The sequence below is a fragment of the Sinocyclocheilus grahami genome, unplaced genomic scaffold, assembly GCF_001515645.1.
Source record: "Sinocyclocheilus grahami isolate Dianchi unplaced genomic scaffold, SAMN03320097.WGS_v1.1 scaffold348.1, whole genome shotgun sequence".
Classification (NCBI taxonomy): Eukaryota; Metazoa; Chordata; class Actinopteri; order Cypriniformes; family Cyprinidae; genus Sinocyclocheilus; species Sinocyclocheilus grahami.
Window position 1 is genome coordinate 713,058 of NW_015505527.1, and position 21,841 is coordinate 734,898.

Sequence of the window (21,841 nt, forward strand, 5' to 3'; positions counted from 1 at the left end):
GGGAACAACCAACAATGCAAGACACTTCCATTGAGACAAACACAGAGTTTACACTAAAGAAAAAGAAAAAAAGATATATACATATATATATATAAATAAATAAACACAAGGAGCAAGGATGAAAACAAAGATGTAGTCGATGTAGACATTATAATGAAAAAATATACTAAAGTAATAAATCATTTGACAAAGAGAAGCATAACTTTTCAGATTTTCTATTATGTTTTTTGAAGCATTTGAAGCTCTGAAACATTTTAGCAAACTCAAATAAAAATATATTGAAGGAGGGTTTACCTTTTTTCCATTTACAAGTATGGATATATTTACCCAGCAACAAAACAAAATTGACAAAACAGAGAAGGATGAATTTAAATCACACTTAAAAAAAGAGGACATCTTGTTGGGTTATAGGAGGAATTGTCTCCATTTTTACTGACAACCAGCTATGTATATCGAACCAAAATTTAGAAGAAGCCTCACAGTAAAAGAAAAGGTGATCAAGTGTTTCAGGAAATGAAGAACAGAAACCACAAGGATCCACCTCGAAATGAAATAGTTTTTGTATAAAGTCACTAACTGGGTAAATCCTAAACATAATTTTGTAATGAGTCTCCTTGACCTTTGGAGCAACTGGGTATGCCATATAACGGGTAAAAGCTTTGTCCTTTACTGAGGTTTCAACATCTCCCAGAAAATAACACTGATAATCACCAGTGATAATACGTTTAAGTTCTTTGTAAATAAGTTTGTTATTACACTTACTGTCTAAAAGGTCAACATTACATATTTTCAAAGAGGGAAGAGAAACTACAGGTCTAGATAAAAGATCAGAAAAACTGCTTTGGATTATTCTTAACAATCCAGTGGGTATAGCAGTGCATACCTTATTATAACCTTTTATTGTAATTCTAACTCTGTATTTATTAATGAAATCATTATAAGATAAGAAAAAGCCATTATCATCTAATAAATCATGAATAAAAATAATGCCTTGGCTATACCAATCACTTTTAAACAGAGATTTCCTATTAATAATTACAGCCCTATTGTTCCAAAGAGTGGAGTTGTGAGGGGAAAAGTTGTGGGTAGATATAATTTTCCAAAAAATCAGTACTTGTTTATGAAAATTAGATACCTTCAGAGGAATTTTGCAAGGGTCGAGATCACATCTCAACACAAATTCAAGGCTGCCAATATTTAAAAAAATGTGGTTAGGAATATGGTACCATATTGAGTGTGACTTTGTTAAACACTCTTTCAACCATTGTATTCTGCATGTACCAAGAAGAGATTCAAAATCAATGGCTCTCAAACCTCCATGGTCATACTCTTTCACCATATGGAATTTACGTAAATAATATGTTTTATTTTTCCATATAAATTTAAATAAAATTGAATTCACTGATTTAACTATTCTTGGGGCAGTATACAAAAGCTTGAGATAAATCAGTTTTGATACTCCCTCAGTTTTAGTCAAGAGAATTCTACCCTATATAGATAGGTCTCGAGAAAACCAATGATTTAAGGATTTTTTCACACTTTCTATTTTAGAGTATTTAGGTTAATACTTAACCTCTTTTTTCACTGGAATGCCCTCTATATCATCTAAGTTACAATTATGGATCGCCATTAATTAACTTTTTTTTTTAAGTTTAGAGTCAGACCTGATGCCTTTGAGAAGACAGAATTTTTTTTCAATAACTAATGGAAGCACCTCTTTATTTTTAAGAAATAAAAGAGTCTGCAAATTGTGCAACGTCTGTAGTTGACGGTAATTTTTTGTTTAAACTGATAGTTTAGTTGTCCTATCAACTTAAATTGGTCATGTTCTTGTTACGCAGCTAGTTAATGAAATCCAAGTAAAAAAAATGCTATAATGTTTGATTTGCCATGTTGCATTTAGCTAACAGCTTTTTTAATCTCTGTAGTTTAGCGTTTGTTGATGCTGAAAATCAGTTATACTGGGATCCTGGTCTAAAGAAAATATTAAAAAGGCAAAACACAGCTGATCGAATTCTTTGCTCTTCATTTTCTATAAGCAGAGTTAACAGACCCTATTGTATTTTCTTGTCATTTATTAAAAGGTACACCTCCATCTTGTGCCGACTAAACTGACTTGAACGCACCTGACGTCGTAATTACTTGTCAACTCGTAAGTACAAACGTCCCAGGAGGACTTGAACGCAGCATTACAACCATATGGACTGTTAAAAAAAAAACAGGGTTACAACACCTATTGAGCAGTGTAGCTATACGCTATTTTACGGTTTCGTAGTAGCGTTCGAATGCGTCTGGTCCGCCAAATGTCGTTTTGGCTGGCAGTTTTACTACTGGTTTATAATAGTAGTGAAACCTGAATATGTAATGGTACTTTTCTCTAGACTGAGCCAACATGTAGGTAGTGTTAACAAGGAGAGGAACTCAAAAATCCGTTTGGTTTTAAATGTCTCCACACATTTCTCCTCGTGTTTTCTTTAAAAAATGGTTTTGATATACAGTGGTGTGAAAAGGTTTTTGCCCCTTTCCTGTTTTTTTTAATTTTTTGCATATTTGTCACACTTAAAAGATTCAGATCATCAAACAAATTTTAATATTACACAAAGATAATGCAAGTAAATGCAAAATGCAGTTTTTAAATGATGATTTCTTTTATTAAGGGAAAAAAGCTGTCCAAACCTGCCTGGCCCTACGTGAAAAAGTAATTGCCCCCGAAATCTAATAACTGGTTGTGCCACGCTTTGCAGCAACAACTGCAATCAAGTGTTTGCGATAACTGGCAATGAGTCTTTCATATCGCTGTGGAGGAATTTTGACCCACTCTTCTTTGCAGAATTGTTTTAATTCAGCCACATTGGAGGGTTTTCGAGCATGAATGGACTGTTTAAGCATCTCAATCGGATTTAAGTGAAATTTAACTCAGCTTTCTAAAATAATGTGGTTAATCACAGTTCTTTCATGATTTAACAGGAGGGGGCAATTAATTTTTCACGTAGGGCCACGTAGATTTGGACAGCTTTTTTCCCTTAATAAATGAAATCATCATTTAAAAACTGCATTGTGTATTTACTTGCATTATCTTTGTGTAATATTAAAATTAGTTTGATGATCTGAATCTTTTAAGTGTGACAAATATGCAAAACATTTAAAAAACAGGAAGGGGGCAAAAACCTTTTCACACCACTGTAACTGATGTTACAAACGAAAGACTATACAAAATATTTGGTTTCCCTCCACCTATAAAATTTAATTAGCCAATTTCAGTGTGCCTAGAATACAATAGAATGGATTTTCCCCATAACAATGTAATTCTACATAATTGGTTTTTGGTGGACAATTTGATATGATCTGCCGTTTTGATTCAAGAGGAGTCAAATCAAAACACTAACACCTTTATGTTTTAAACCCTCAGGAAAAATTATACTTAAACACACAAAACCAGGGAAAAGCAAGCAAACCAACCATATATGACTAAACGCTGTATACAAAACAAGCAATGGTAAAAAATGTATGGGTGGGTGATATGATCAATCTTATCAAATAACCACGTCACAATAATGATTGCGACTGTATGAACTATATAATTATTTCACTGAAAAGTTATATTCCCAAAAAGTTGATTAAATTGTACAACTCTGCCAAAAAAAAAAAAAAAAAAAAAAAAAAAAAAGTATATATATAAAAATAAAGCAAACTACAAATCAGTACAAACTCTTAGTATATTGGAAGTATATTATAGTATATGAAATTTCAACTGGTTGTAAATTCCACCATTTAAACTAGTATAACCCTACCCCTTAAAATAAAAATAAAAACTCAGGTCAGTAAAAATTTAGCATGGAAACAGTTGGGTTTGTAAAGCTTTACTTTATTAAAAAGATCATTGCCATTTTCAAAGCAAAAAAAAAAAAAAACTCTACAAGTAAACAAATCACAACGTACTCTTCAGCTCATATAATACACTGACTAAATCACAACATAGCTCATTCACCACCTTACCCACAAATCACTGACCACAGGACACTGGCTCAAGACTGAAATTAAAACAATGGAGCTCTTAAAAAAAAAAAAAAAGATTTCCATGTCTGAGGGAGGGAGGAGAAAAAAGGGGGATACATAAAAGGTAAGGGAAATGGTGATGTTTTTACAAGGAGCTTTCATTAAAATGTGGGGAGGGAGAAGAAATAGCTTTGTAGCTACAGTAGAACCAGTATTGAAATCATGGAGATAAAATGTATTTCAGCCCTGAGGCAAAGGTGGGGAATGGGGGAGAAGCATCAGTATTCAGATCAGTCAGCATTCGGTGTTGGACTTCTCCTTGGGCTGGCAGACCTGGAATGACTAAGACAAAACAAAGTGTCAGACCCTGCTCATTTTCTACAAGAACAAAATAACTGAAATGTGCCATCGTGTAAATTTGCATTCACCCGTCTTTCTTGTGACTGACCGAACGAGACCGAGATCTGGACACACTACGATCTCTCTGTCTAGAACCAGATCGTGAACGGGAGTGACTACAAATACAAAAACAAACAATTTAAACTGAGAAAGCACGTACAACACTAATACATTTTACTTCACACACGCAAAACTGAAATAAATTAGCATGAGTAAACCAAGTACCCGTCTCTACGGACAGGAGTTCTGGATCTGGACCTTCGGACAGGGCTTTTCGACCTGCGTACAGGTGAACGTGAACGCCGCACAGGGGTTCTGGATCTAGAGCGGGCCGGAGAGCCTGACCTAGAACACAAAGGTGAAGTTTAAAAAAAATAAAAACAATAGCCCAGACAATTTAGAAAGGCAAGGTGTCCTACAGAAAGATTGCAGCAAGTAGACATACTGCAATTAGAACTGGTAAAAACAGGACAGTGGCCTGATAACACAGCTTACCTGCTTCTGCGTTTTGAGTATGAAGGTGAACGGTACCTCCTATAATTAAACAAAAAAAAAACTTTTTTTTAATGTCACAAAATCAGTGACGCATCTAGACTGTAAATCTGTCCAAACACAACTGGAGCAGTGAGAGGACTTGCCTTTCATTGCTGCGGCTACGAGAGCGGTAGCGTCGGCCACGAGATCTGGATCGAGAGCGAGATGCTGACCTTAAAACAAACAAAAACAAAATGAAAGATTAGCAATAAAACAGCGTCAGGTTCCAATGCAATAAAAAAAAAAAAAGTTGGTTAAAGTACCTGCTGCGTCGACTACGCCGCTTGCTGAAACGATAACAGTCGTAGGCATAATGACCACTCTCCCCACACTGGTAACAGCGGTCGTTGGGGTCAAATTGTCTGCGACTGGGACGGCCATAACGAGACTTTCTGGACATACCATTAGACATCTCAACTCTCACGCGGGATCCACAAAGCACCCTAGGATATTACAGATCAGAAGGTTATTTGTTTCTCTATGCCAAACAAAGGTGCACTCAATATGTGTGTCCCAGCTGTTGACAATTTCCCCGTGACATCCTTGTTTTTTTTTTCAGGAGCTACACACTTTACCTAGATGCAAGCTAACGTCAGATAAACTAAGAAAAACAACTGAACAAACTAACAACAATTAATCTGCATCCAGGATAATACCAAATAAGTTGGGGCCTTTGTGAGCGGAAAAAGAACAGTGATAAACCGCCGACACTCACCCCTGCGGGTCTGAGCTCCCTGAAGCGGTCAGGGGGTTAAATGTGCTGCAGTAGCATCATGGCAAATGTAGGCAGGTAGAACTCAAGTTGACTCACTTTCCATCCATCCCCTTTACGGCATCCTCTGCATCCCTGGTATCCTCATACTCTACGAAGGCGAAACCTGGAGGGTTCCGGGCAACCCACACGCTCCGCAATGGTCCATAGTAACTGAAGGCTCGTTCCAGTTCACCTTTGGCTGCACCATTGCCAAGGTCACCGACATAGACCTTACAGTCAGCGGCGCGAGAGGAACTACGAGATGAGTAAGACATCTTGCACCTGTAGTGTGGACAATGGTTAAGAAACTAATTGGTACCCATTTGAAACCTTCAGTAAAAAAAAAATAATAATTGGGAAAACTTACATTTTAAACCTGCTAATATATAGTACAATATAACGGATTCCACAAATTCATTAAAACTCAAATTAATGCACATTTTCCAAAACACACAAAAAACAAAGTCTTAGAAATCCCTTAAACCAGGGGGTTAAGGACCACTGGGGGTTTCTGAAGGTTAGTGGAAAAGCTATAACTTCTTTTCTAAATCTAAAAATCAAACTCGCATCCGGCCAAAGGGACAATCCACCAAAACGGAAAATGGTCATTTTACTCACCCAAATTCAAATCTGTAGGACTGTCCACAACAAACAAATGATAATCTTTAGAAAAAAAATGGTTTTTTTTGTCTATACAATGAAACTCCACCGTCACCAAAACTAGTTAACAACGTTCTTCAAAATATATCTTGTGCTCTGCAAAAGAAAGTCATACAGGTTTGGAAAAAACATGGGGGTGAGTAAATGACAGCTTTTCTTTTTGGGTGAAATTTAGGCATTATATGAAGTTACAGTGTACCCAAGATTACTGTAAAGCCCCTGGTTCTGTTAGGGTTAAACAGCCCTGCCGTAATGCAGAGTTCCTCATAATATAAATGCAGTGTCTTGTGTATATCACTGATCAAGCAGCGCGAATGAAAGCACGTTGGTCGAGTATGTAACGTTAGCACAACCATGCATGTGTTAAAAACATTTCGCAAATCGCGGTCAGCTGTTCCCTTATCACGTGCAAGCTTCCAAACAGGTCAAAACTGAAGATACGAGATCTTGCAGACCATTGCTATGAACAGTAAACGTATTTCTTCAAGCATTGTTTTAGTTTCGCTTTCCTTTGTAACACCAGTCGCTTCACCTGCCGAAATACGGCCACGATGGACTGTTCAATCATGTTTATCAATACAAACAGCAAAGTTAACAAAACTCGAACAACCAAATTCACGCCAGACAATAGGACAAGGGCTTATAAGCATGATATGGATGCGAACGTAGCAAGTGGGTTGATTGTTAGCCAACAAACAAGATTAACGCCATTAATAAGTGCGCCAAAATCGCAGGCCGCTCTTTGTTTGGCACGTTTTTGAATCAAACCATACACCTACCGAAGCGCAAAGATCCATCAACTGGCGCAACCAGTAAAACCCCAAGCTTTCGTACAAGGTTTATAAACGCATGCGAAGAGAGAGGGCTTTGTATAATACACAATAAACAACACCGTCGGCTGCACGCGGACTTACTGTGTGACTCGACGTCCTCGGTTCCGTGTGAGGGCGCGTGGACGTCTTCTTCTTCTTCCGGTTGATTAAAGGTGCTTCAACCAAACCCTGGCCGACAGGAGAAACGGCGAATAAATACAAGCAGATACAGACCTGACCATCGCTACTACCTCTATCCGACTAAAAACCAACGCACGTAAATCAAAATAAAGCACTCACCTATTATCTTATCTCATGCTCCTCACGCTCTTGGCCCGGAAGCATCACCCGTAACCAGCTGAGCGAGCGGGGCCTGTCGACTTCTCTCACTTCCAAGAAGGGGCGGAGTCTTTAATGCTTGAACGTGATTGGCTCTCGCGGATGTAACTCAAACTAAAGGCGCGTTTTCCTGCTGGTTTGTAGTGGCGGGTTTTTCATTCATTCTAGTAGTTCGCATATTTTGAATCAGTTCACTAAAAAGATTCGTTCATTGATATAAAAAAGGCATTTTTTTGGTCTCACTCATAAATAACAGTAAAGACATCTATATTGTCAACCGCCGGAGTGTTGCTATTACGTTCGCATTATTATGTGTAGTTAGTAGAAATTTTACAACGTTAATAATTCACATTCATAATTCTTAAATCCCCCTCTGGAAAATGAACTAAAACATTTGGAATTCACCTCGAAAATTCTACAAAGTGTATATTGTTGCCGTTTACTGTAAAAAAAAAAAAATAGGCATTTTCCAAAACACACAAAAAACAAAGTCTTAGAAATCCCTTAAACCAGGGGGTTAAGGACCACTGGGGGTTTCTGAAGGTTAGTGGAAAAGCTATAACTTCTTTTCTAAATCTAAAAATCAAACTCGCATCCGGCCAAAGGGACAATCCACCAAAACGGAAAATGGTCATTTTACTCACCCAAATTCAAATCTGTAGGACTGTCCACAACAAACAAATGATAATCTTTAGAAAAAAAATGGGTTTTTTTGTCTATACAATGAAACTCCACCGTCACCAAAACTAGTTAACAACGTTCTTCAAAATATATCTTGTGCTCTGCAAAAGAAAGTCATACAGGTTTGGAAAAAACATGGGGGTGAGTAAATGACAGCTTTTCTTTTTGGGTGAAATTTAGGCATTATATGAAGTTACAGTGTACCCAAGATTACTGTAAAGCCCCTGGTTCTGTTAGGGTTAAACAGCCCTGCCGTAATGCAGAGTTCCTCATAATATAAATGCAGTGTCTTGTGTATATCAAGCAGCGCGAATGAAAGCACGTTGGTCGAGTATGTAACGTTAGCACAACCATGCATGTGTTAAAAACATTTCGCAAATCGCGGTCAGCTGTTCCCTTATCACGTGCAAGCTTCCAAACAGGTCAAAACTGAAGATACGAGATCTTGCAGACCATTGCTATGAACAGTAAACGTATTTCTTCAAGCATTGTTTTAGTTTCGCTTTCCTTTGTAACACCAGTCGCTTCACCTGCCGAAATACGGCCACGATGGACTGTTCAATCATGTTTATCAATACAAACAGCAAAGTTAACAAAACTCGAACAACCAAATTCACGCCAGACAATAGGACAAGGGCTTATAAGCATGATATGGATGCGAACGTAGCAAGTGGGTTGATTGTTAGCCAACAAACAAGATTAACGCCATTAATAAGTGCGCCAAAATCGCAGGCCGCTCTTTGTTTGGCACGTTTTTGAATCAAACCATACACCTACCGAAGCGCAAAGATCCATCAACTGGCGCAACCAGTAAAACCCCAAGCTTTCGTACAAGGTTTATAAACGCATGCGAAGAGAGAGGGCTTTGTATAATACACAATAAACAACACCGTCGGCTGCACGCGGACTTACTGTGTGACTCGACGTCCTCGGTTCCGTGTGAGGGCGCGTGGACGTCTTCTTCTTCTTCCGGTTGATTAAAGGTGCTTCAACCAAACCCTGGCCGACAGGAGAAACGGCGAATAAATACAAGCAGATACAGACCTGACCATCGCTACTACCTCTATCCGACTAAAAACCAACGCACGTAAATCAAAATAAAGCACTCACCTATTATCTTATCTCATGCTCCTCACGCTCTTGGCCCGGAAGCATCACCCGTAACCAGCTGAGCGAGCGGGGCCTGTCGACTTCTCTCACTTCCAAGAAGGGGCGGAGTCTTTAATGCTTGAACGTGATTGGCTCTCGCGGATGTAACTCAAACTAAAGGCGCGTTTTCCTGCTGGTTTGTAGTGGCGGGTTTTTCATTCATTCTAGTAGTTCGCATATTTTGAATCAGTTCACTAAAAAGATTCGTTCATTGATATAAAAAAGGCATTTTTTTGGTCTCACTCATAAATAACAGTAAAGACATCTATATTGTCAACCGCCGGAGTGTTGCTATTACGTTCGCATTATTATGTGTAGTTAGTAGAAATTTTACAACGTTAATAATTCACATTCATAATTCTTAAATCCCCCTCTGGAAAATGAACTAAAACATTTGGAATTCACCTCGAAAATTCTACAAAGTGTATATTGTTGCCGTTTACTGTAAAAAAAAAAAAAAATAGGAGGATAAACGCTCATAAAAAGAATGGACTAGTAAAGGAAATTTTAAGTAAACCAGAACAATTCAAGGAATGGCCTTTGGAAATGTGGTACTGATTATGCCAAAATAGTTGCAACTGTAATTTCATTTTTAATTTCTAAATACAACATTTTCCAATCAGAATACCAAAGCACAATAAGAAGAAAACACTTCAATTTATTAATTATTTGAGTAAATATATTAATGTGAATTATGATAATGATAATCACATACATTCTTTCTTTGATCAACTTGTCATGGTAGGTCCCATAATGTCTGACATCCTTAAGTAAAACTGGAAAACGAAGCCCAGTTTCACTTGTCAAAGAGTTTTTGAGCCATAAGTGCCTTTTATCTCAGAGAGAGGCCTAGCATCTCTTCAAGGAACAACAATTACTGGTCATGAGTAAGCATATAAAAAGACATCACAGTCCTGTCAAAAACGTGCTACATCTTGCAGTGTGTTAAAAGTCCTCCATGCCACTGAGGGTCTGGTGATGTCAAAAGTTCATAATACCTCTAATGTGCTTTGAAACCAAAGGTGACCAACCGTTAAAGACATCCCTCACAGCAGTGCAGTCATACAATCTTGCTCTATCTCACTCATTCTTTCATTTCATGTACATTTGTTTATACAGAATGTGATCTACTTTATGTACATATTACCATGGAATATACAGTGCACTGTACATTTCTCTCATAGCTCATTTCATGTGAATGCCATTAGTGTAAGTTTGAGTCTGGTTGTTTTGTCTTTCTCTCTCTCCTCAGAAGCCGGTGATGTGACAGTAGGCCTCTAGGCTGGAGAATGTGATGTAGAGAAGCCACAAACCGAGGAACAATAGAGAAGTCAGAACCTTCAGCGTTTTGGGTCCGCCCAGCTCTCCGCCCACCGATGGCCGCCGCCGTAGCATCAGCACACCGATGTTAATGAAGGCAAAGATGGTGAAGAGTGTGACAGAGAATGCAAGAGAGCCGGGCTCTACGTGAAACACCTGAACTTTGACCTCCCAGTAAACAGCTGAAATGGACCAGGCCACGCCAATCCCCAGGAAAACATTAACCGCATTGCTACCGGTCACGTTTCCAACCGAAGCGTCTGCATACTGATCCTGTTTAGCAGCGACCTTACTTGCGAATGTATCTAAGAGAGCAAAGGGAGATGATAGTTGGTTGCCTGTGTTTCACATTATCAGACACACACGATATGTTACAGATGTACCTGGTATGGAGGTTCCTAAGGCAACAAACACTACAGCAGTGACTGTGTCACGGAGGCCCACTGTGCAGCCGAAATGAGATGCCAAATCTCCAATGATGGCGGTTAGCAGCCCAATGACCAGAATGGACACAATAAAGCAGGCCCAGCCATTCCAGTATTCTGTGCATGGGTGGAACGAACGCAAACAGAATCTTCCAGAACACCGTAACTGCGTGCATGAAATAATCACAGCACGATGGTTGCTGTGGCTCCCCTCCTTCTTCATTACCTTCTCCTGAAAAGAATGAGAGAAAAAGAGAAAGGTATAAATAAAACATGACCATCACCTGAAATAATATTAATTATTAATATAATAATTATGAGGTTTTATGGGCACAAACACAGCATAAATGTGACCCTGGACCACAAAAACACAAAATTCGAAATTGAGATTTATACATCATATAAAAGCTGAATAAATAAGCTTTCAATCGATGTATAGTTTGTTAGGATAGGACAATATTTGGCCGAGATACAACTATTTGAACATCTGAGGGAACATCTGGAATACTGAGAAAATGCCTTTAAAGTTGTCCAAATGAAGTTCTTAGCAATGAATATTACTAATAAAAAATGTTTTTTATTATTTAAAAAAAAGTTTTTATATATTTACAGTGGGATATTTACTAAATATCGTCATGGAACATAATCTTTATTTAATATCCTAATGATTTTTGGCACAAAAGAGAAAGCGATAATTTTGACCCATACAATGTTTTTTTGGCTATTGCTAAAAATATACCCAAGCGACTTAAGACTGGTTTTGTGGTCCAGGGTCACAAATAATTTCACATATGTAGAAACACGCATAGACACCGAAATTATTTGATTCTACCTGCACTGACTGTTACCACCTTGATGAACTGTTCTCTCCAGGAGTGTGTGCCAATTACTTCAGCAAGATTAGTATCATTCAATAGGTGGTCTACTGTATTCTAAACACATATGCACACCATAGTAAAGCTCAGTGATTGAGAAATATATCCATTAAACAGCAATCAATCAGACTAAGCAATTGCTCTGGCACACTTTTTTAATGCCTCTTTGTAATATTGACAGTATTCTTGTATAATGTGCACTACAGAGCTGTTCATGCTCAGTTCTTGTTCAGTCAAATCAACATTTTGTTTAATTGAAAAATCATCAGGGTACTGTAGGCTGTGTATTAAGCCTAAGTTTTAAAGCTTTCAATTAATAAACACAAATTAAAACAGAAAGAGCTGTGATGAAGAAATGAGATTTAATTGCAATCTTCTATAATCTTCATGCATTTAGGTGTGATTCAGTCAGACAGTGTTTAAAGCCTGAAGTTTAGGGCAATCCCAACACACACTTCACACTGAGGCAAGTGGTCTACTACCGCATCTAAGACTCCATTAGGGGCCATGCCCTGTCGGACCTATGAGAGGGAAGGAATCACAGCTTATACGACTTCTGCCTGCATAAGACAGACTAAATTGGGCACTCAGTTAATGTTTATGTTACAGAAGCCCTATATGGCCATGGATTATTATTATTATTTATGTAGTTTTTATTTTTTTCATGATCACTACTTAAAGGGGTCATATGATGCTGCTAAAAAGAACAATATTTTGTGTATTTGGTGTAATGAAATGTGTTTATGCGGTTTAAGGTGAAAAAAAAACCATTATTTTCCCCATACTGTACATTATTTTTTCTCCTCTATGCCCCGCCTTTCTGAAATGCATCAATTTTTACAAAGCTCATCGGTCTGAAAAGCGAGGTGTGCTCTGATTGGCCAGCTATCCAGTGCATTGTGATTGGACGAATACCTCAAGCGTGTGACGCCCCTTACTATATTGGGATGCCCTGTCTGGCCGGAGCGTAACATAAAACCATGTCTGCATTTGTGATCAGAAAAATTACAAACAACAAGTGCTACTCTACTACACTGCCCAAAAAACTCGCGTTTGAATCGTCAGTGGCAAATTCTTTAAATATAAAAAATTTTCTTACAGTCTGTGAGTCAGAACAGCTGGCATTGTAGTCTACTCTCCCAGGATCAGAAAACGGTCCTCCATAAAATGTGCTGCACACATCTGAATATTTGGGTTAAACTGTTCTGGAACAGTGTTGTAAATACAACTTAACCACTGATTTCTAGTCGTGTCCTCTTTTGGAAGGCCAAACAAAGTAGTTTTGCTTTCACAACGAAAAAGCACACCGTGGCCTTGAGTGAGCGAGGCCGGAGGCCTAGAGTGAGCCGCAGCCTAGAGTATGTCAGAGGCCGTCTTGAGTGAGCAGAGGCGGGCGGGCTTGAGAACGGCGCGGCCGGCGGATTCGACGAAGGAGCGTCTTGTGGGCTTGCGGCAACCACATGTGACGACACCGGGCTGAACTCCGCTTCGTCCACGGTAAAAACCGAGCCGGTGATCGACAGCGTGAAGTTGATGTATTTCCTCAGCGACCAGCACAGATCACCTCCAGGCATGATGAAGCGATATCGTCCTCTTTTGGAAGGCCAAACAAAGTAGCTTCGCTTTCACAATGAAACACAGCGCCACCTTGACATGGTGGCGGCGGCAACAACAATACTACAGCTAGAATAAAAGTTACGCCTTCTTTCTTTGCATGAACATTTGGGCGGCGTTATGCAAATCTTCCCACACAGTGACGTAGATATGTGGGGGCGTGTTAGAATGAGCCGTTTTAGGTAGGCGTGGTTGACTCGTAACTTTTATAAAGAATATCTCTTTGGATTTGAGACTTTAGTCTTTGCAACTTTACAGATCTTCTTTATGCACCAAGAGCTTGTAACACTCCAAAGAGAAAGGAAAAACTGAAATCGCATCATATGACCCCTTTAAGTTAATTGTGACCCTGGACCACAAAACCAGTCATAAGGGTCAATTTTTTTTAAATTGAGATTTATACATCTGAAAAACATCTGAATAAATAAGCTTTCGATTGATTTATGGTTTGTTAGGATAGGACAATATTTGGCCGAGATGCAACTATTTGAAAATCTGGAATCTGAGGGTGCAAAAAAAAAGAAAATCGCCTTTAAAGTTGTCCAAATGAATTTCTTAACAATGCATATTATTAATCAAAAATTACGTTTTGATATATTTATGGTAGAACATTTACAAAATATTTTCATGGAACATGATCTTTTACTTAATATCCTTTTGGTTTTTGGCATAAAAGAAAAATCGATAATTTTGACCCATACAATGTTTTTTTTGCTATTGCTAAAAATATACCCAAGCGACTTAAGACTGGTTTTGTGGTCCAGGGTCACAATTTTCTTTTGTTCTTTATGTAACAAAATTTGTTTTCGCATTATCATAACTTGTTGACTGTTGTTGATATTTCAACAAAACGTTTGCTTCACTTAATAATAAAGTCAATACAATAAATGAATCAATCACTGCTCATTTTTTTCAGAGACATGCTAAACATTTTATATGTGTAATTCACTTGAAAATCTGGAATCTGAGGGTGCAAAAAAAAAGAAAATCGCCTTTAAAGTTGTCCAAATGAATTTCTTAACAATGCATATTATTAATCAAAAATTACGTTTTGATATATTTATGGTAGAACATTTACAAAATATTTTCATGGAACATGATCTTTTACTTAATATCCTTTTGGTTTTTGGCATAAAAGAAAAATCGATAATTTTGACCCATACAATGTTTTTTTTGCTATTGCTAAAAATATACCCAAGCGACTTAAGACTGGTTTTGTGGTCCAGGGTCACAATTTTCTTTTGTTCTTTATGTAACAAAATTTGTTTTCGCATTATCATAACTTGTTGACTGTTGTTGATATTTCAACAAAACGTTTGCTTCACTTAATAATAAAGTCAATACAATAAATGAATCAATCACTGCTCATTTTTTTCAGAGACATGCTAAACATTTTATATGTGTAATTCACATTTTTAAATGGTCTGATAAGAGAGCATTCAACACCACAAGAGCAGGCAGAGTGCTTTAAGATGTATGCAGCAGGTAACTATTCTAAAATCTTTTAGAGCTCCTTGGATTTAACCCACTATTTTTTCTTATTTATTTGAAATAATATGATATTACATCGTTTGTTTGTGATTTTCATTAGTTCTGTTGGATAGGCTGACCATGTGACCATTACATGTACGACAGCTTCTGATCAAAACAGACTTCTAATTTGATGGCATTATTACTGCTTTATTTACTCTGAAACATAAGTAACTATGATATTTTTGTGTATATTATTATTTCATTTGGTTAGTCTACAGTTAGTGCTGCTGTTGGATAACGGGTTGGACATCACGAGAAAACAACTTTTGTTATGTCGAGATTACAAGAAAATGAAGTTGTGATATGAGAAAACAACAAAGAAAATAATAATCCATGGCCTCCTAGGGCTTCCATAGTTTGCTCCTGTATGTATACATATGACATGTGTGTACCTTGAAAACAATGCTTTCCTCTATAATAACCTTTAACTTGCTGTGTTCTCCCAGAATGGGCTTTCCTTTCTATGCTATTCATCTAGCGTCCTCCAATTCTGGACCAGGGGTGGCTGGGGAAAATGAGAGGGAGAGGAAAGGATAAATATTTATATTAATAAACTGCATATACACTGCAAAAGAAATGTACAAAGTATTAGAGTCATCTTACCCTGATTCAAAAGCAGATCTATATGCAGCATGCAAGTAGAAAATTAATCAATGAATGAATTAATTAATCAGTTGAATAATGAATAAACTGTACACTATAGTTCAAAAGTTTAAACGTTTTTGAAAGAAGTCTTCTATGCTCATCTAGGCTGCATTTATTTATTGAGAAAAATGATCTGGTGTTAAATATTTGTGAGTGGCAAAAGTATGTGAATCTTTGCTTACAGTATCTGGTGTGACCCCCTTTTGCAGCAATAACTGCAAGTAACGTTTCTTGTAACTGCTGATCAGTCCTGCACAACGGCTTGTAGGAATTTTAGCCCATTCCTCAGTACAGAACCACTTCAACTCTGTGATGTTGGTGGGTTTCCTCCAATGAACTGCTTGCTTCAGGTCCGTCCACAAAATTTCAATTGGATTAAGGTCCGGACTTTGACTCAGTCATTCCAAAACATGAACTTTGTCCTTCTTTAACCATTCTTTGGTAAAACGACTTGTGTGCTTGGGGTCATTGTCTTGCTGCATGACCCGCTTTCTCTTGAGATTCAGTTCTCGGACAGATGTCCTGACATTTTCCTTCAGAATTTGCTGGTATAATTCAGAATTCATTGTTCCATCAATGATGGCAAGCCTTCCTGGACCAGATGCTGCAAAACAGGCCCAAACCATGATACTACCACCACCATTTTTCACAGATGGGATAAGGTTCTTATTCTGGAATGCAGTGTTTTCTTTTTCCAAACATAACGCTGCTCATTTAAACCAAAATGTTCTATTTTGGTCTCATCCATCCACAAAATATTTCTCCAGTATTCCTCTGGCTTGTCCACATGATCTTTAGCAAACTGCAGATGGGCAGCAATGTTCTTTTTGGAGAGCAGTGGCTTTCTTCTTGCGACTCTACCATGGACACCATGGTTGTTCAGTGTTCTCCTGATGATGGATTCATAAACATTAACATTAGCCAATGTGAGAAAGGCCTTTAGTTGCTTAGAAGTTAGCCTGCAGTCCTTTGAAACCTAGTGGACTTTTACACGTCTTGTTTTTAGAGTGTTCTTTGTAGGTGGACCACTCATGGGGAGGGAAACAGTGGTCTTGAATGTCCTCCATTTGTACACAATCTGTCTGACTGTGGATTGGTGGAGTCCAAACTCTTTAGAGATGGCTTTGAAACCTTTTCTAGCCTGATGAGCTACACCAACTCTTTTTCTGAGGTCCTCAGAGATCTCATTTGTTTGTGCATGATACACTTCCACAAACATGATCAGACTTTGATAGATCCCTATTCTTTAAATAAAACAGGGCACACACTGACACCTGATAGTAATTTCACTGATTGAAAACAACTCTGAAAAACAGATGGACTCTAATTTCACCTTTAAATTAACTGCCAATCCTAGAGATTCACATACTTTTGCCACTCACAGATATGTAATATTGGATAATTTTCCTGAATAAATAAATTACAAAGTATATATTTTCATCTCATTTGTTTGATTGGGTTGTCTTTGTCAACTTTAAGGACTTGCATGAAAATCTGATGATTTTTTGGGGTTATATTTATGCAGAAATATAGAAAATTCTAAAGGGTTCACAAACTTTCAATACAGTATGTACTGTATCTATCTATCTATCTATCTATCTATCTATCTATCTATCTATCTATCTATAACAATGCTTGGTCAATCATTGGGTTAATGAACGAGATTCCAAGTAGCTGATTAGCTCCCTAATGAACCTGGTGTTAATTCTCTCTTTAGCATTCACTTTTATTCAGACATGAGCTCATATTACATACACACACAAACGTGAGGCTGAAGTGTGTGTGTAGGTGAGTTGGATCTTGTTACTGTGTGTGACGCATGTCTAGTTTGTCCCCCTGTTGTGCTGTTGTTATTGATCTGAAACTGGACACTGGTCATAGAAATGTGTGTGTGTTTGTGTGAGAGAGAGGTGAGTAGGAGGCTAATGGAATCTCAATAGCCTTAACAAATGAAAATATACACAAACATTCATAGAAATCTCCCTCACAGAGAAAAATTTAAATACTGTAACAGATTCAGGGATGATTAAAAAGGATAGTAACACACACACATACCTGAGATCCCTCTCTTGAGCCATTTGGGTTCTTCAAGGACAATGTAGAAATGTTCTCGCTTCTCATATTCCTGCATGTTAATGATGCGCACCTGTAGTGTCTTACTGTGGACAAACACACACACACACAAAGAGCAAAGGACAAATAATACTTTCCTCTTGGTTTGACCTCTGAAATATTAAAGGAGACCTCAGCATTTAAATCACATCAGAGTTAGGCCTGCATGAATACTTTAACACACAGTGCATTAATAATTAACCCACACACAGACGAACTGAGATGAACGTTCAGTTGTGTACATGCTCTATTCTCCACAAACCACTGCTGAACTGAGCATTTAAGATTTATGTAATTTGTTTTGATATGATTTTGGTCGTTGTTTGTCATGTGCTTTCTGAAGCGTCACTGTACACTTGACATCACATATTTCACCTCATCAGATTTCACATTCACATACTAAATTAATAAATAAATCCTACTAAATAAAATCCTGTCAAAAGTGGATTCTAAGTTCTAGCCATCTAAAATTCCTGTCAAAAGTGCAGGAAATATTAATGTTAATTTGTGCCAAATTGTTCATCAAAATACTTGTTCTTTTAAATGACAAGACATCATTTATAATATAAAGTCTTACTATAAATATCTCCAAATGAATAACTTAAGAAGACAGAGACAGGTGAAATTACCTTGTGCCAGTATAACCTTTCAGCCCAGGATAAGTCCTGGGTTAAAACTGATTTTTAACTAAAACAAAAACAAAAAACATTTTCTGCTCAGAAGCCATTATTAGCTTATTGAGACTGACAGTAGGATCCACCAGAACACACATCAAACAGTCCAAAGTTCAAAACCACAGCAGTTCACACAGAGGACTACAGATCATCTTAGAAACGAGGTGGTACACAAACATGTTGGGGTCTGAAAGTATCAGGCAGGGATTCGAGGAAAACAAAATAGGCGTTTGCAACTGATATCTTATTACTACTGTAGTACTGGGGTAGAAGAGACCTCTAGTGGTGCAAATGAAAAGTGATAGCATAGTGACAAATAATGTTTGTATGCTGAGAGATGGCTATGTATTATGAGGTTTAATATTAGTGTATTACAAAATAACAGCTCAGAATAGTATTTCAGAGTATTGCATTTTTAACTAAAGTCTTTCATAATGCTTACTGTGCATTTGAAAAATGGTATATCATAGATTCTAAAACCTGACATATATATGAATTGACATACACTACCGTTCAAATGTCAGTATGATTTTTTTTTTGGGAAAGAAATGTATGTTATTTAGCATTGATGCATTCAATTTAAAAAAAAAAGTGACGGTAAAGACTTTTAAATTATTACAAATTAAATTGTTTCAATTAAATGCTGTTCTTTAGAAAAACATGCATCACGGTTTCCACAAAAATATTAAGCATCAAACTGTTGCAACATTGATAACAATAAAAATGAATGTTTCTTACACACCAAATCAGTAATGTAGTAATAGCCGCTGAAAATTTTCAAAAATAGAAAACAGTAATTGTAAATGGACTTTAACAGTAATACTGTGAAATATTACAAATACATGCAGTCTTGGTGGGGACGAGTTACTTTCAAAAACAAGAAATATGTACACAAAACCTTTTGAATGTTAGTGTATGTTAAAATATAATACCTTATAACACATTATAAATGCACTGCATATGCTAGTAAAGTATATTAATGGGTTGTAACAATGGCCCATAATTAAAGGTTTCAAGTGGTACTGTCAGACTGCTTATTGAGATACTTACCAAAATACTCCACAAGCCATTTAACACACATGCACTCATGCATTAAAGAGTATATACACTACATTTTTTGCATTTATATAATTACCTAATTTTTACATAAATTCAGATTTGTGTGTATCTGAAAAGTAAAGAGTATGCTCCCATTTTGTGTGTAAAGGTAAAATTTGAATTGAAAACTTTAGTGTGAACTTTTACCTAGTCTGCTCATTGGTAAACTCTAGCTCTCCTTGTGTGTGCTCATAGTCAACACCCTGTCGTGCAGAACCGTCCTCTGTGTGATATGATATCATGACAGTCCCACGCACACCTGACGTCCAGTTCACCGGCACCTCCACCACACCTGAACATTCACCCACGCAGAGCTCCCGCTGACTAAACGCGAAGACTCCCGCATGGTCATCGTCCAAAATAGTTACAGTGGTTACGAAGGGTTCAACCAGTCGGGCACCATCGGTGTTGGTCCTGCCCTCACTCTCTCGCAGGTTCGAGAGTCGCACAAAGAAGTGTTCGTCTTCCTCAAACACATCATCATCAATAATTCCCACCTATAAAACATACGCACATGCATCTTAAGACAACTGAGTCATATTCAACTCAAATACATACACTACTGTTCAGAAGTTTTAGAATGTTTTTGAATAAGGTCTCTAATTGTCATCACTTACAAATATTGTAATAAAAAAAATATTATTATAACTTTAACTGTTTTCTATTTTAATATATTTTAAAGTCTTCAGTGTCACATGATCCTTTAGAAATTATTCTAATATACTGATTTGATGCTTATTATTATCAATGTTGAAAGCAGTTGTGCTGCTTAATATTTAAAATTCAAAAGAGCAGCATTTCATTTAAATATACCTTTTTAACATTATAAAAGTATTGACTGTCACTATTGACCAATTTAATGCATCCTTGTTTTAATTAAAAAAATATATATTTTGTGTTTTCACATGCTCTTTGAATTGTTTATTTTACCAAGTTACAAATGATTCACTTATTAATTTGAATATATAATGAATATTTTAGCATCATATTCTGTTTATTGCTGTGTTGGATTATATTATCAATTTGTGTGTTAACTGAGAAAGTATAGATTCATTTTCAGAGTCAAATATGACTGAACATAATAACACGATGATTCACTCTGCAGATTGTATTGGTTGAATCAATTAATGAGATGTATTTCAAAAGAACATTCTGTTCATGGATCAGACATCACCACTGTGTGTTTCTCTCACCTTTATTTCTTTGTGTGTCTCTCCAGGCTGAAATATGATTGTTCCCTCACAATACTCATAATCTGCCCCAGAACTGGCTGACCCATTCTCTGTCCTGTAATCAACATGGAAGGTTCTGGTGCCGGTTCCCCCTGTAAGCAGACCCACACACTGACGCTCCCACAGTTCTCACTGCACTGGTACTGTGCCTGCTCAAAAGCAATGTGAGAACAGGTGGCCAGGTCATTCTCCGCTGAATCTCCAGCTGCTCGTTTTGCCTGTTCAGCTGCTGCATGTTTCTTCAGTACGTTCCCGGCACCGATCATCATGCGTGTTGCCTGCACCCTGTAAAACGCTCGGCTCTTATGCTGTTTCTGCATGGTGGCATAGTTTGCCATCTCGATCAGCTGGTCCAGGTCTTTATCTGGATGCTTCTCTCTCAGTTCCTTAAGCATGTGGATCACCTGCAACCACAGACAGTCATGGTAACCTCCAAACCCTTTTTATTCCAATGTTCTGCTCAACATCTTTATATGTACAGTAAGAGACCACATTCAGCCGGGTGACCAACTCTGGTCAGGTGTTGCAATAAATACAGACTGGCTGTACAATATCCCACTGACTATATGACTAGTACTGCTATTACTATACTAAAAATGGCTATATTGAAAAAAGTATCAAGAGTTTATTTATTTGATCAATAATACAAAAAATCAGTAATAATTTGAAATATTTGTACAACTTAAAATAATTGGTTTCTATTTTAATATATTTTAAAATGTATGTTATTCCTGTGATGGCAAAGCTGAATTTTCAGCAGCCACTGCTCCAGTCTTCAATGTCACATGATCTTTGAGAAATCATTCCAAAAAGGTTAATTGGAGCTCCAAAACATTTCTTCTTATTATTAATGTTGAAAACTGTTGGGCTGCTTAATATTTTTGTGGAAACTGTGATATATTTGTCATAATTTTTTGAGTAATTGAAAGTTAAAAAATAGCATTTATTAGAAATTAAATATATATATATATACAGTATATATATATATA

At 37.2% G+C, this 21,841-nt stretch overlaps 1 protein-coding gene and 1 pseudogene across 3 annotated transcripts; both read right to left on the bottom strand.

Annotated features, from left to right (window-relative positions):
- Positions 1–3,844: 3,844 nt before the first annotated feature.
- On the bottom strand, positions 3,845–9,385 carry LOC107548478 (serine/arginine-rich splicing factor 7-like). Of its 3 annotated transcripts, none has more exons than XM_016229180.1 (9): positions 9,286–9,385; positions 9,088–9,174; positions 5,741–5,965; positions 5,193–5,372; positions 5,034–5,102; positions 4,891–4,929; positions 4,621–4,740; positions 4,425–4,511; positions 3,845–4,338 (listed from the first exon to the last, which is right to left on the bottom strand). In XM_016229180.1, the coding sequence occupies exons 3-9, from the start codon at positions 5,956–5,958 to the stop codon at positions 4,287–4,289; spliced, it is 765 nt and encodes a 254-aa protein (XP_016084666.1). In that variant the 5' UTR covers positions 5,959–5,965; positions 9,088–9,174; positions 9,286–9,385; the 3' UTR covers positions 3,845–4,286. The 3 variants fall into 3 exon arrangements, with proteins under 3 accessions (XP_016084666.1, XP_016084664.1, XP_016084667.1); XM_016229178.1 differs by lacking the exons at positions 9,088–9,174; positions 9,286–9,385 and adding exons at positions 7,258–7,344; positions 7,456–7,555; XM_016229181.1 differs by lacking the exons at positions 9,088–9,174; positions 9,286–9,385 and adding an exon at positions 7,123–7,205.
- A 692-nt stretch (positions 9,386–10,077) lies between these two features.
- The window catches only part of LOC107548477 (sodium/calcium exchanger 2-like), a 21,158-nt pseudogene continuing 9,394 nt past the window's right edge, over positions 10,078–21,841 (bottom strand).